The sequence below is a fragment of the Spermophilus citellus genome (genome assembly GCF_964194105.1).
Source record: "Spermophilus citellus genome assembly, chromosome: 2".
Classification (NCBI taxonomy): domain Eukaryota; kingdom Metazoa; phylum Chordata; class Mammalia; order Rodentia; family Sciuridae; genus Spermophilus; species Spermophilus citellus.
Window position 1 is genome coordinate 23,159,255 of NC_138183.1, and position 14,914 is coordinate 23,174,168.

Below are 14,914 nucleotides of genomic sequence, written 5' to 3' on the forward strand. Positions count from 1 at the left end.
CCGAGAAGCATTGTCCTGTCCCCTGGCTGCATGTGCTTCCATCTGAGAAAGCCAGAGTAGTGTCTATTTGAATATAAAGCTGTTATGTTCATGTATAAGACAGGAAACGAGTGAAAAAACTGAAGAAAGATTAGTTGGAATATTTGGATTTGGGGAATTAATATTAGCTTAAGGGTAATATGACAAAGCTATATAAGAGAAACTTGGTTAATGCCAAATTAAGATATTTGGGATTAATAAGAGGAAATAAAAGATAACTAAGGAACATAGCAAGCATCCTTCTTTCAATACCTGAGAGGTCGGAGTTGTGTGTGTGTGTGTGTGTGTGTGTGTGTGTGTGTGTGTGTATACATATATTCAGATGCCCAATAATGTCTTTTTAACACTCATGCCTATTCTCCTGCTTGCCCAACTTGCCAATATGGATGAATGAATTGTCTGTAGGATGAACAAGGGAGATCATGAGCATAAAAATGAGATTTAGAAATTGGGGTATGTTTGCAAGAGAAGGGAGAATGAAGAAAAAAAAAAAAAAAACCCTGGAGAGTGCTGCTTAACTTGCTACCTTTTATGCCTGAATCTCGCTCCTGGCTTGCACAAGCACATCTTCTTGTATTTAGACAGATAGAGATCTTCCCCAAGGATATTCTTATATATGATCATGAAATCAAATGTAAAAGCTAAAAATATAATGTTCCCCAAATTGAGCATATGCCAATAAAATATAAGTAAACAGCATTAATTTGGTTTACAATTCCAGACAAAGTTGCAAAGAACAAGCATGGAGGATTCAGTACAATTATTCTAGCTTAATTAGGTATACCCTGAATATCCTGTTTTTAAAATGGCAACTTTTCTGCATTATTTTCTGCACTCAGGATCTCCGTCACCCTAGTCCTCATTATTTTTTCTAAGTTTGTGTATAAATTATTTATTATGTTTGTTAATATATCCCAAATGCCTAGACCAGCTTTTGGAGCCTAATAGGAGATCAATAAATGTTTGTGAGTAGATGGAATTCCCTGTCATTCACGAGAAAAAGGACTCATTATGAAATGACTGTTTTAAATTAGAAAATCATGAGCAACAGTAGGCTCCTAAAAATCTCACAAGAAAATTAGAAGTACAATGCAAAAGGGCTGAAGACCTTTGAACCACTAAAGAATAAAAACAAATGGAACTTTTACAAAAGATCCAACAAGCAAGAAAGCATAAAATGAGGATATCTGAAAATCAGAATCTCAAGAAAACATCCTTAGGAAAATTATTAGTGTGTAAAATTTTTATGTGTCATTAATGAACTATTGGATCAAACTGATAAAAATCAGAGTAGAAAGGACTGAATATTTTAATTAAAGGTGATACTAATATTTTCATAATACATTTTAATTTTTTTGAGAGAGAGAGAGACTTTTTAATATTTATTTTTAGTTTTCGGCAGATACAACATCTTTGTTGGTATGTGGTGCTGAGGATTGAACCCAGGCCGCATGCATGCCAGGTGAGCGCACTACTGCTTGAGCCACATCCTCAGCCCAAATAATATATTTTAATTTTATCCTTAAAAATATAGTCTTTTTAAAATGTAAAATTTTTATAACTATTGATTATATATCAGAGGAAAAAAAATCCATAAGTAAAAAATGAGCCAGGTCTGGAGGCACACATGTGAAATCCCAGTGACTTACTTAGGAGGCTGATGCAGGAGGATTACAAGTTTGAGGTAAACCTCAACAACTTAGCAAAACCCTATCTTAAAACAAAAAAATAAAATGGGCTGGGGATATAGCTCAGTGGTAAAGCACCCCTGGGTTCAATCCCCAGTATCAATCAATCCAAAAATGTGAAACATTTTAGTTTGTATTTTCTCACTCTGACGTGAATAAATGTTTTCACATGAGAATTTGAAAAAATAATTTTCCAATAAAAATACTTATCTAATAACTATTAGAATTAGGGGAACAATAGTACACTCAATTGACTTACAGATTTAGGAGATATTTAACTCTGCTATGCTAGTAAAATTCAGATCCCAATGAAAGGAATTTTTCCTTAAAAAAATCAATTACTTTAAATCTTAAAAAGAACATCTGTGGCCTCATGCATATAAACCAATATAGGATATAAATGTTAGATGTTTTCTCAATAAATATTTTTTGTGCTAACATAAAGAAACAAAATTCAATTTTTTTAAAGAGAGAGAGATTTTTAATATTTATTTTTCAGTTTTCGGTGGACACAACATTTTTATTTTATTTTATGTGGTGCTGAGGATCGAACCCAGCACCCCGCGCATGCCAGGTGAGCGCACTACCGCTTGAGCCACATCCCCAGCCCTCAATTTTAATTCTGGTAAAATTTCCTAAATTTTAGTTAAGAAAGGAGATTCTAATTAAGAAAGAGGTCTATCATTATCTATAGATCATATTATTTCTGGCACAGAAACCACAATGCTATCAACCAAAAAAATCTAATAGAATTCTGTAAAATGGTTGATACCATAAAATAAAAATAGTAGCTTTATTATACACTAACAGGAATGTCTTAAATAAAGAGGAAAAAATACCCAGTGTGTGGATAAGGATTCATGATTTATAATTGATAAGACTTGATTCCTCTCAATCATTAGAAGATATAATGCCAAAAAATTGGAACAGACTAAGAACTGCGTGAATATACTCTGAATATTTCCTTGTCCAAAAGCTGGTATCTGGCTCGTATTAATGAGCGGGTAATCTTGAGTGGCCTGACATTTCTATCATAACTTTCCTTTTGATGCTGAAGTTGTTCACATTAATTGCTTTAAAGTTCTTAGGCAGTGACAGGAAGAGCTTTTCCCTAGTTATTTGCTCACCTAACTGCTCCTACCTCCACCACCCCAATAAGTAAAATCAGCAATAAAAACAAACGACCGACTGCCACATGCCGCAACGTGTATGAATATCAAATACGTGACACTTTGCTGAGCAGAAGAAGCCAGATACGAAATGGTACATGAATATAAAATTCAGGAACAAGCAAAACTAATCCATGGTCAGAAAAATCAGAACAGCAGATGCCTTTGGGGATCATTGATTAGAATGAGGATGTGTGCATTTTATGGGGGTAAAAACATTCTGTCTTTCCTGGACCAGTGGCTACAGACTTGTGTACCTTTGTCAAGACTGAACTTGAGGACTTCTGGGGAGGGTAGAATTAGGAGTCCATCTAGGGAGGGCTGTTCTGTTTCAATGCTAAGGGGACCTTTGATTTGGGGCTCCATATTTGGAACATAAGCTTGGCAGAACTAGGACCTTAAGTATCTCTGGTCCTGGGCAGAAACAGGACCCAAAGCAAAAGTTTTTTATTTTATTTTATTTTTTGTAATTTTAAATTGCATTTATTAGAGGAAAAGGAAGATGGCGGCGAAGGGAGTGCATCACCCCAGTGCGCCGCGTCACTGTGCGGGAGAAAGACGAGGTGAAACAGCTGAAGGCTATCTTGTTGGGAATTTCCAGTGAAATTGAGGTGCTCCAGAATCTAGTGGACGGATTTCCATCGCGCAAGCTGGAGTCTGCGGCGCGCGCTGGGAAGCGGCGAGGTGCCGGAGCGGGGGTGCAGCAATGCGGTTTCTGGGGGCTCCTGCCAGTGGTGCAATGGCCGTGCTTAGTGCTGAGTTCCGGCTTTGAGACAGAGGAGAGAAGCAGTCCAGTTCGGTTCTCGACACCGGTCGGACCATGGAGGAGGTCAGCAGCCGCCATCTTGGAGAACTGATGTAATCATCCCTGTTTTCTACTGATCTCAGCTCATTCAGCTACGGAACAGGTGATTTCAGGCTGGTATTTGCCTGCATCTCGCAGACAGATCGCTCAGGCTCGGGGCTGGAGAACCAGTGGAGAATACTCCTAGGGGCTCGCTCCTGGCAAGACGTGCGCCGGACTCTGAGTGGCCAGATTCTGGTTCCCGGGGCTGCTTTGGCCCAGGGCTGGGGAACCTGCGGAGACTGCATGTTGAGGCCAGCTCCAAGTGGAGCGTGCGCTGAGCTCGGGGCGGCTGGGTTCTGACTCCCGGAACAGTTTTGGCCCGGGGCTGGGGAGCCCGCGGGAACTGCGTCTTTGAGCCTGCTCCCAGCGGAGCGTGCACCAAGCTCGGAGAGCTTGGAGCGGCCGGGCTCTGGCTCCCGGAGCTGCTTTGGCCTGGGGCAGGGGAACCCGCGGGGGTCGCTCCTTGGAGCCTGCTCCCAGCGGAGCGTGAGCTGGGATCGGAGAGACCGGGTTCTGGCTCCCGAAGCTGCTTTGGCCCAGGGTTGGGGAACCTGCGGTGACTGCTTCTCGGTCCGGGTCCTGCTGGGTGCTGTGGGGGCCAGGGGGGCAGAGTGGAGCTGCCACCTGCGCCCAGAGCAGGCCAAGTGACCTGCCGGCGTGGTATCATGACACCCCAACTGCAGCTGGGGCCGAAGAGAGTAGCCGCCTACGCCTAGAACAGGACCAGCAACCCAACGGCGCGGTAGCCAAGTCACCCCATTTGGAGTAGGGGCTGTGCAGAGCCGCCGTCTGAGCCTGCAAGGTAGGCAGACCTGCGACTCACTGGCAGGACAGGCCCGGTAGCCTGCCAGCGTGGTGGACACGTAGCACCGAGGCAGTCGCGTCACACTGGTTGGAGTGGGGGTGGAGCAGAGCCGCTGCCCGTGTCCGGAAAAGGCCCAGCAACCCATTGGAGAGGCAGTCAGGTACCCCCATTGGGAGTGGGGGCTGAGCAGAAATGCCGCCCGAGCCCGCAAGGTAGGCAGACCTGCGACCCACCGGCGGAACAGGCCTAGAGGCCTGCCAGCGTGGTAGACACGTCACACCAATTGGAGTAGGGGCCGAGCAGAGCCGCCGCCCACATCCGGATCAGGACCAACGACCGGAGGGCGTGGTAGTTACATCACCACAATTGGAGTGCGGGTAGAGCAGAGCTGCCACCCGCGCCCGCAGGGTGGGCAGACCAGCGTGGTAGACAGATCACCCTAAGTAGAGGAGGAGCACAGCCACTACCCGCCCTGCAAGGGAGATTTTCCAACTATACAAGAGCAATATAAATAAATAGGGGGAAAATTTCAAAAACACAACAGTTTCACCAAGCAGAAAGAAACGCGAGCAGTATGAAAAGACAAGGAAAGAAAGGACCACAAGCAATGCAGGTCAACTCAACTTTAGAAGAGGTAATAGCTGCAATAGATGGAATGTCAGATAGAGAGTTCAGGATATACATGCTTCAGATGATCTGGAGTCTCAAGGAAGACATGAGACAGCAAAATCAGACAATGAAAGATCACTTTGACAAGAAACTACATAAACAAATCCAGGAAGTAAAGGATCAATTACACAGGGAGATAGAGGTAATAAAAAACAAACAAATAGAAATCCTAGAAATGCAGGAAGCAATAAACCAACTTAAAAACTCAATTGAGAATACTACCAGCAGAGTAGATCACTTAGAAGATAGAACATCAGACAATGAAGACAAAATATTTCAACTTGAAAAGAACATAGACAGCTCAGCAAGACTGCTAAGAAACCATGAGCAGAACATCCAAGAAATATGGGATAACATTAAAAGACCAAACTTAAGAGTCATTGGGATATAGGAAGGCCCAGAGCTCCAAACTAAAGGAATAAACAATCTATTCAATGAAATAATACGAGAAAACTTCCCAGACTTGAAGAATGAGACAGAATCCCAAATCCTAGAAGCCTACAGGACGCCAAATGTGCAAAATCATAAGAGATCCACACCTAAACACATTATAATGAAGATGCCCAACATACAGAATAAGGAGAGAATTTTAAAAGCTACAAGAGAAAGGAAGCAGATTACATTTAGGGGTAAACCAATCAGGATAACAGCTGATCTCTCAACACAGACTCTGAAAGCTAGAAGATCCTGGAATAACATATTTCAAACACTGAAAGAAAATGGGTTCCAACCAAGAATCGTGTATCCGGCGAAATTAAGCTTCAGGATGGAAGATGAAATTAAAACCTTCCACGATAAACAAAAGTTAAAAGAATTCGCAGCTAGAAAACCATCTCTTCAAAAAATCCTTGGCAAAACATTACAGGAAGAGGAAATGGAAAATAACAATGAAAACCAACAGTGGGAGGTAGGACAGTAAAGGGGGGAAAGTAATCAAAGAGGAAAACAAATCAGGTTTAGTAACATTAATAAACAAATATGACTGGAAGAACAAGCCATATCTCAATAATAACCCTAAATGTTAATGGCTTAAACTCACCAATTAAGAGACACAGGCTAGTTGAATGGATCACAAAACAAGACCCAACAATATGCTGCCTACAGGAGACACATTTGATAGGAAAAGATATACATAGACTGAAGGTGAAAGTTTGGGAAAAATCATACCACTCATATGGACTGTGGAAACAAGCAGGAGTGTCCATACTCATATCTAATAAAATAGATTTCAAGCCAAAGTTAATCAAAAGGGATAAAGAGGGACACTACATACTGCTCAAGGGAACCATACCCAACAAGACATAACAATCATAAATATATATGCCCCAAACAATGGTGCAGCTATGTTCGTCAAGCAAACTCTTCCCAAGTTCAAGAGTCTAATAGACCACCATACAATAATCATGGGAGACTTCAACACACCTCTCTCACCACTGGACAGATCTTCCAAACAAAAGTTAAATAAGGAAACTATAGAACTCAATAACACAATTAATAACCTAGACTTAATTGACATATATAGAATATACCACCCAACATCAAGCAGTTACACTTTTTTCTCAGCACCACATGGATCCTTCTCAAAAATAGATCATATATTATGTCACAGGGCAACTCTTAGACAATATAAAGGAGTAGAGATAATACCATGCATCTTATCTGATCATAATGGAATGAAACTGAAAATCAACGATAAAAGAAGGAAGGAAAAATCATGCACCACTTGGAGAATGAACAATAGGTTACTGAATGATCAATGGGTTTTAGAAGACATCAAGGAGGAAATTAAAAACTTCTTAGAGTTAAACGAAAACACAGACACAACATATCGGAATCTATGGGACACATTGAAAGCAGTTCTAAGAGGAAAATTCATTGCTTGGAGTTCATTCCTTAAAAAAAGAAAAAAACCAACAAATAAATAATCTCATACTTCATCTCAAAATCCTAGAAAAGGAAGAGCAAAACAACAGCAAAAGAAGTAGAAGGCAAGAAATAATTAAAATCAGAGCTGAAATTAATGAAATTGAAACAAAAGAAACAATGGAAAAAATTGACAAAACTAAAAGTTGGTTCTTTGAAAAAATAAATAAAATCGACAGACCCTTAGCCATGCTAATGAAGAGAAGAAGAGAGAGAACTCATTACTAGCATACGGGATGAAAAAGGCAATATCACAACAGACACTTCAGAAATACAGAAGATAATCAGAAATTACTTTGAATCCTTATACTCCAATAAAATAGAAGACAGTGAAGGCATCGATAAATTTCTTAAGTCATATGATCTGCCCAGATTGAGTCAGGAGGATATAGACAACCTAAACAGACCAATAACAATAGAGGAAATAGAAGAAACCATCAAAAGACTACCAACTAAGAAAAGCCCAGGACCGGATGGGTATACAGCAGAGTTTTACAAAACCTTTAAAGAGGAACTAACACCAATACTTTTCAAGCTATTTCAGGAAATAGAAAAAGAGGGAGAACTTCCAAATACATTCTACGAGGCCAACATCACCCTGATGCCTAAACCAGACAGAGACACTTCAAAGAAAGAAAACTACAGACCAATATCTCTAATGAACCTAGATGCAAAAATCCTCAATAAATTCTGGCGAATCGGATTCAAAAACATATCAAAAAAATTATACACCATGATCAAGTAGGATTCATCCCTGGGATGCAAGGCTGGTTCAATATACGGAAATCAATAAATGTTATTCACCACATCAATAGACTTAAAAATAAGAACCATATGATCATCTCGATAGATGCAGAAAAAGCATTCGACAAAGTACAGCATCCCTTTATGTTCAAAACTCTAGAAAAATTAGGGATAACAGGATCATACCTCAACATTGTAAAATCAATCTATGATAAGCCACAGGCCAGCATCGTTCTGAATGGAGAAAAATTGAAGGCATTCCCTCTAAGATCTGGTACAAGACAGGGATGCCCTCTCTCACCACTTCTGTTCAACATAGTCCTCGAAACACTGGCCAGAGCAATTAGACAGACAAAAGAAATTAAAGGCATAAAAATAGGAAAAGAAGAACTTAAATTATCACTATTTGCAGATGACATGATTCTATACCTAGCAGACCCAAAAGGGTCTACAAAAAAACTATTAGAGCTAATAAATGAATTCAGCAAAGTGGCAGGATATAAAATCAACACGCATAAATCAAATGCATTCCTGTATATCAGCGACAAATCCTCTGAAACGGAAATGAGGACAACTACTCCATTCACAATATCCCCCCCAAAAATAAAATACTTGGGAATCAACCTAACAAAAGAGGTGAAAGACTTATACAATGAAAACTACAGAACCCTAAAGAGAGATATAGAAGAAGACCTTAGAAGATGGAAAAATATACCCTGCTCATGGATAGGCTGAACTAACATCATCAAAATGGCGATATTACCAAAAGTTCTCTATAAGTTCAATGCAATGCCAATCAAAATCCCAACAGCATTTCTTGTAGAAATAGATAAAACAATCATAAAATTCATATGGAATAATAAAAGACCCAGAATAGCAAAAACAATGCTAAGCATGAAGTGTGAATCAGGCGGTATAGCGATACCAGACTTCAAACTATACTACAGAGCAATAGTAACAAAAACAGCATGGTACTGGTACCAAAACAGGCAGGTGGACCAATGGTACAGAATAGAGGACACAGTAACCAATCCACAAAACTACAACTATCTTATATTTGATAAAGGGGCTAAAAGCATGCAATGGAGGAAGGATAGCATCTTCAACAAATGGTGCTGGGAAAACTGGAAATCCATTTGCATCAAAATGAAACTGAATCCCTTTCTCTCGCCATGCACAAAAGTTAACTCAAAATGGATCAAGGAGCTTGATATTAAATCAGAGACACGGCGTCTGATAGAAGAAAAAGTTGGCTATGATCTACATACTGTGGGGTCGGGCTCCAAATTCCTGAATAGGACACCCATAGCACAAGAATTAATATCTAGAATCAACAAATGGGACTTGCTCAAACTAAAAAGTTTTTTCTCAGCAAAAGAAACAATAAGAGAGGTAAATAAGGAGCCTACATCCTGGGAACAAATCTTTACTCCACACACTTCAGATAGAGCCCTAATATCCAGAGTATACAAAGAACTCAAAAAATTAGACAATAAGATAACAAATAACCCAATCAACAAATGGGCCAAGGACCTGAACAGACACTTCTCAGAGGAGGACATACAATCAATCAATAAGTACTTGAAAAAATGCTCACCATCTCTAGCAGTCAGAGAAATGCAAATCAAAACCACCCTAAGATACCATCTCACTCCAGTAAGATTGGCAGCCACTATGAAGTCCAACAACAACAAGTGCTGGAGAGGATACGGGGAAAAGAGTACACTTGTTCATTGTTGGTGGGACTGCAAATTGGTGCAGCCAATTTGGAAAGCAGTATGGAGATTTCTTGGAAAGCTGGGAATGGAACCACCATTTGACCCAGCTATTCCCCTTCTCGGTCTATTCCCTAAAGACCTAATAAGAGCATGCTACAGGGACACTGCTACATCGATGTTCATAGCAGCACAATTCACGATAGCAAGATTGTGGAACCAACCTAGATGCCCTTCAATAGATGAATGGATAAAAAATGTGGCATTTATACACAATGGAGTATTACTCTGCATTAAAAAATGACAAAATCATAGAATTTGGAGGGAAATGGATGGCATTAGAGCAGATTATGCTAAGTGAAGTTAGCCAATCCTTAAAAAACAAATGCCAAATGACTGCTTTGATATAAGGGGAGTAACCAAGGACAGGGTAGGGACGAAGAGCTTGAGAAGAAGATTAACATTAAACAGGGATGAGAGGTGGGAGGGAAAGGGAGTGAGAAGGGAAATCGCATGGAAATGGAAGGTGATCCTCAGGGTTTTACAAAATTACATATAAGAGGAAATGAGGGGTAAGAGAAGAACAATACAAGTGGAAGAAATGATTTACAGTAGAGGGGGTAGAGAGAGAAAAGGGGAGGGGTGGGGAGGGGAGGGGAGGGGGGATAGTAGAGAATAGGATAGACAGCAGAATACATCAGACACTAGAATGACAATATGTAAATCAATGGAAGTGTAACTGATGTGATACAGCAATCTGTATACAGGGTAAAAATGGGAGTTCATAACCCACTTGAATCAAACTGCGAAATATGATATATTAAGAACTATGTAATGTTTTGAACGACCAACAATAAAAAAAATAAATTAAAAAAAATTTAAAAAAAAGACTGAACTTGATGTTTAAATGAGGTTCAGTTTGCTGTATGTAAACTATACTTCTACCAGCTAAATATCTCAATAAAAGAATATGGCATTCAAACATTTCATTGAAATCTTCCAGAAAATGACATAGCTCAACTCTAAAATTCTAAGGAAATTAATAACGTTTTTATCACAATAAGGAAAGAGGGAGGTAACTGTATCACTGTTTTGTTGACATTCTAGTCCAGGGGCACAATTATATTGTAATTAGTACTCATGTTACAGTAACTGAAACCATAAACCACACCTAACCATAAACTTAATAAGAAAAAGCAACGTGAAGGAAATCACCAAACTTTACTAATAGACTAAGCACAATCTTATTAAAAGGAATGATGTAGCATGCTTCTGGGTGGGAATACTCAATAAACAGAGCACTTCTCTCAAATTGAATTTTATAAACTTTTTGTTATTCTAATTGAATTTTAAATGAAATTTATCTGTTGACTTTGTCAACACCTTTCAAAATTTCCTACATAAAAATAATTGCATTACAAGTAAACATTTTTTAAAAGATAAAACCATTCATTGCTAACGATATCATATGAATAAAACATTATACTTTCTGATGTTTGTCTGAATCTGTGTAATGTAAGCCAAACTGGAATTTTCATAAAATAAGGTTCATTTTTAGATGAGATTTTTATCCAATGCAATGGCAAAGCTTGGGATAGCATGACTGTGTCAAATGGATGTAAAGCACAAAACTCATTATGAAAGAAGTGCTTGAAAGCTTCAACCTAGAACAGTCCAGCATTCATGATATGGTAAAGAGGGGGCACCGAGGCATGGCTTATTGGTGTTATGATAAATGCATTATTTTACATCAAAAGAGAAAGGATGGAAAAACTGATAATGTGGCAGTGGACAACTGACTCACTCCATGGAGTAAGTTTAAGAGTCTACTTTTCCCAAACTAAAATCATAAGAAAAACTTATAAAACAGGTATCTAATAAATTAGGGCACGTGAAAAGTTAACTGATTTCACTACCAAAAAAATGAATTAACAAATTTTGCCTCAAGAAATGACCTACATAAAATAGTTGTTCCTCTTTCTAAGACACACAGCAAAATGTTTATAGATGGAATAATAAATATCTATGATATACTTCAAAATAAGTAATCTGGGATGGTGCTGTAGTGGGCTGGGTGAGTGGGAATGAACTGAGATTGAGTATGAGTTGATTTAAGCTGAGTGACAGGTACATGGGCAATCTTTGAACAATGATCTCTACTTGTATACATATAAAAATGCCCATAATTTAAAAATTAAAAGAAAAAACAACTGAATCAAAAGCAGAGGCTCATTTTGCAATGAGAAAAATAATTTGCAAACATAAATAAATAGTTACATTATAATCTTACAATTTTATTAGATATGAGAGACCAAACTAGTAGAAAAATGGGTATAGACTATAAACTGGAAACTTTTTTAAAAAGGCCTAAAAGTATCAAGCACACAGAAGATTTTAATTTTCTTCTTTGTGACTTTATAAATATTCTGATCTTTATGCAATAGAATGATATGTTTTATAATCAGAAAACCACAATGACTATCACAAAAAAAGGAAACACATTTCTAATCAAATTATTGTTTCTCTTCAGCAACTGTCCATAGCGTTGAGCTGATTCATCTGTGTCACTGCGTAAGTATGGTAACTATCCCAGTGACAGTGACAACCACAGATTACATAAATGTGCTACGGAAAAGGCTGACAGAATCTACTGTCACATACTGTTGTTAGTTACACTTCTTATGTATTATATGTGTGCTACTTTTTAGTTAAAGGGCTTCATTACTGAGCAGAACTCCAACCATACAATTTTGAGAACTCTCTAAAGAAGCTTAAGAAACAGAAATGTAAATTTAAAAAGAGGCATTCAACAGATTCATTTGTTTTTGTTTTTTCTTTTTTCAAATAACTACAAGGGCATTTGAAAAATATTTCTTAATTTCCTGTAAGAACAATTTTTTGCTTCTTCTCACCACTCTTTCCCCCATTCTCTTTAGTTTTTATTTCCTTCTCTTTCCCTTTCTTATTCTCAGAAATTTTTCGTGTCATGCCTGATCACAATACAATCTTCTTAGGTAAAGAAACAAATTATATTACTCTGACAGTGTCAACAAACATTGACTTTGCATTGTCAAGAACGACTGAGCCCTAAAATTATGTTAATTTAAATAGTTAAGTTTCCACCCCCAAATAGAAGCAGAAATGTGCAATGTTGGTAGTTTTCATGCTTTTTTTTTTTTTAAAGAAAGTCCAGGAAGAATAACACTCTATCTGGTTTCTAATACATATTATGGGTGCAATTCATCCTTTACTCCCCTCAACTCTATGGTGTAGATGAGGAAAACTGAAGTTTAGCCTAAGATCATATACATCTAAAAATGAGAACTAACCATATTTGAAATTTGTTCTATTTGATTCAAAAGCCAGCATTTTTTGATGAATCTTACTATTGGAGCCCATGTGAGTTTAGGATTTCTCTTTTTATTTTGCAGGAAGCAGGACTACTTATAAATAGGACAATAATGTGAACACTGCAAGAGTAATAGAATATTATATCTTTTATGACATTTTTCTAGAAGTTCAGTGTCTTTGTATTATAGATCATCATCATCAGTGATTCATTTGGTAGGAATTTTATCCCGCTAATCACCTCCTCTTTTGGTTGAAAGCCAGCTTTTGTCTTTTCTATGGCAGATGACAACTTCTTTTGAAAACTTCCTGTTTGCAGACACAACCATGGAAGTTTCTCATTTACATATTTGTGAAGTTTTACCTGCAAATGGGGGTGGGAGTAGGCACTCCCCCAGGGCTGCACTCTGGGAAAACGTGGCTGCACAGCAGAGCCTCTGCAGCCGACCGGCAGAGTGGACTCATGGCTTTCAGTTCATTCCAGGCTGTGTGAACCAGTAGCTCCTGGGCCTCCTCGGGGTCGGCATAGGAGGTGTTGAAAAACACTAGAGCATCTTTTGCCAGGACTGCATCGCACACCTCCCCTCTGTACTGGGCGCAGTAGCCTTTGTAATCTTTCTGTGGTTTACTGAAGGAAGAAATGAACAACATTCCCATCACATGTTATTTCTTGGCATTCATTGTATGTTGTTGTTGTTGTTGTTGTTTTCAATTTCACATCTGCATCACAGAAATAGGAGAGCAGTGCACTTGCAAACTGTTTGAAATGTTCCATGTGAATATTGTCTTCATTTCCAGCTGCAATTATATCATCTCTAGCCAATCTAGAGGGCTATTATGAAGGCCAAATGTGATCATGGGCATGGAAAGCTTTGGGAACGGTCAAGGACTGAATAGATTTGGGTATTTTTGTTATTTACTTTATAAATAGAATTCTACTGCTTTGGGTGAGGTCAGCTCACCCACTTCTTACAAAACAGCTAAATTAAAAAAAAAAAAAAAAGAAATGCATTGGAAAAAACATTCATCATGATGGTTAACAAAAGATAGCATTGGATAACAAAAGGGAGCATAATAATTGCTCTGATCCAAAAAGCTTGCAGCTTTAAGAACATTGTTTATGTATGTGTTAGGAGAGTTAAGTAGCCAATCTTTGTAGAACACTTGCATCTCTGACACACCTTGCATATTTACATTCTCTCACCCACACCAGAATTTCACTAAAGAAAAAGCCATGCGTGGAGAAGAAAGCATGGCATATGGCTTTCTGAGGAGCTAAGTAGCATCTTTAGCTTTGATAGTTCCTCATCCCATGTCTTGGGGGAATTTGCTCCAAATGCTCTGCTTGGTAAAATGAGACAAGTAATTATTCTGAGGTCAGATCATTATGTGTTAATTGGCAATATGGAAAAAATCATAAATCCTATAGTGGTAGCACAAAAATAACACTAAAGACTTATTTTCTATAACAGCTGAAAAGGATAATTGGAAAATGGAAATTACTGCTGGTGCTATTACATATCCACCTGTCTACTTCATGCAATATGATAGTATCTGTAATAACTATAACAACTCACATTCAATTGACAGATATTTATTGAACACTTGCTATGTGTAAGCACTGTGATGGTCTCAATATATTCTTATGCTTTCCATTAGATCTCTATTACTAACAATGACAGAAAACTCTTACATTTTATTGTCATTCAGATTTGTACAACATTTAGAATTTAGCATTTCATTACTTTTATATAAAAGATTTAAAGTGAGACAATTAAACACATTGAAATTTGTGAGAAACTTCAAAATTGTTAAGCTACCCTATTTGAATTTGAAAAATTGGTGCTTTACAAATCAGCATTGGCTAGTCTTTAAAAAAAAAATCATTAGAATGAGACAGCACATTCAGATAAAACAACAAATGTCTAAGAAACACAGCTATTTTTTACTTTAAAATGATATTTTGT

At 38.2% G+C, this 14,914-nt stretch overlaps 1 protein-coding gene and 1 long non-coding RNA gene across 5 annotated transcripts in view; both read right to left on the reverse strand.

Annotated features, from left to right (window-relative positions):
* Positions 1-14,914, reverse strand: part of LOC308642952 — a 1,001,730-nt gene that overhangs the window by 576,766 nt on the left and 410,050 nt on the right. The gene's annotated exons all lie outside the window — the stretch shown is intronic.
* The window catches only part of MUSK (muscle associated receptor tyrosine kinase), a 114,851-nt gene that overhangs the window by 23,582 nt on the left and 76,355 nt on the right, over positions 1-14,914 (reverse strand). For 3 of the 4 annotated variants that reach the window (XM_081279673.1, XM_081279671.1, XM_081279672.1), the window contains one exon: positions 13,312-13,575. The exons of the other annotated variant lie outside the window; for it this stretch is intronic. In XM_081279673.1, coding sequence (XP_081135799.1) covers positions 13,312-13,575 — 264 coding nt within the window. The remainder of the gene's footprint in view (positions 1-13,311; positions 13,576-14,914) is intronic. 4 annotated transcript variants of the gene reach the window in all.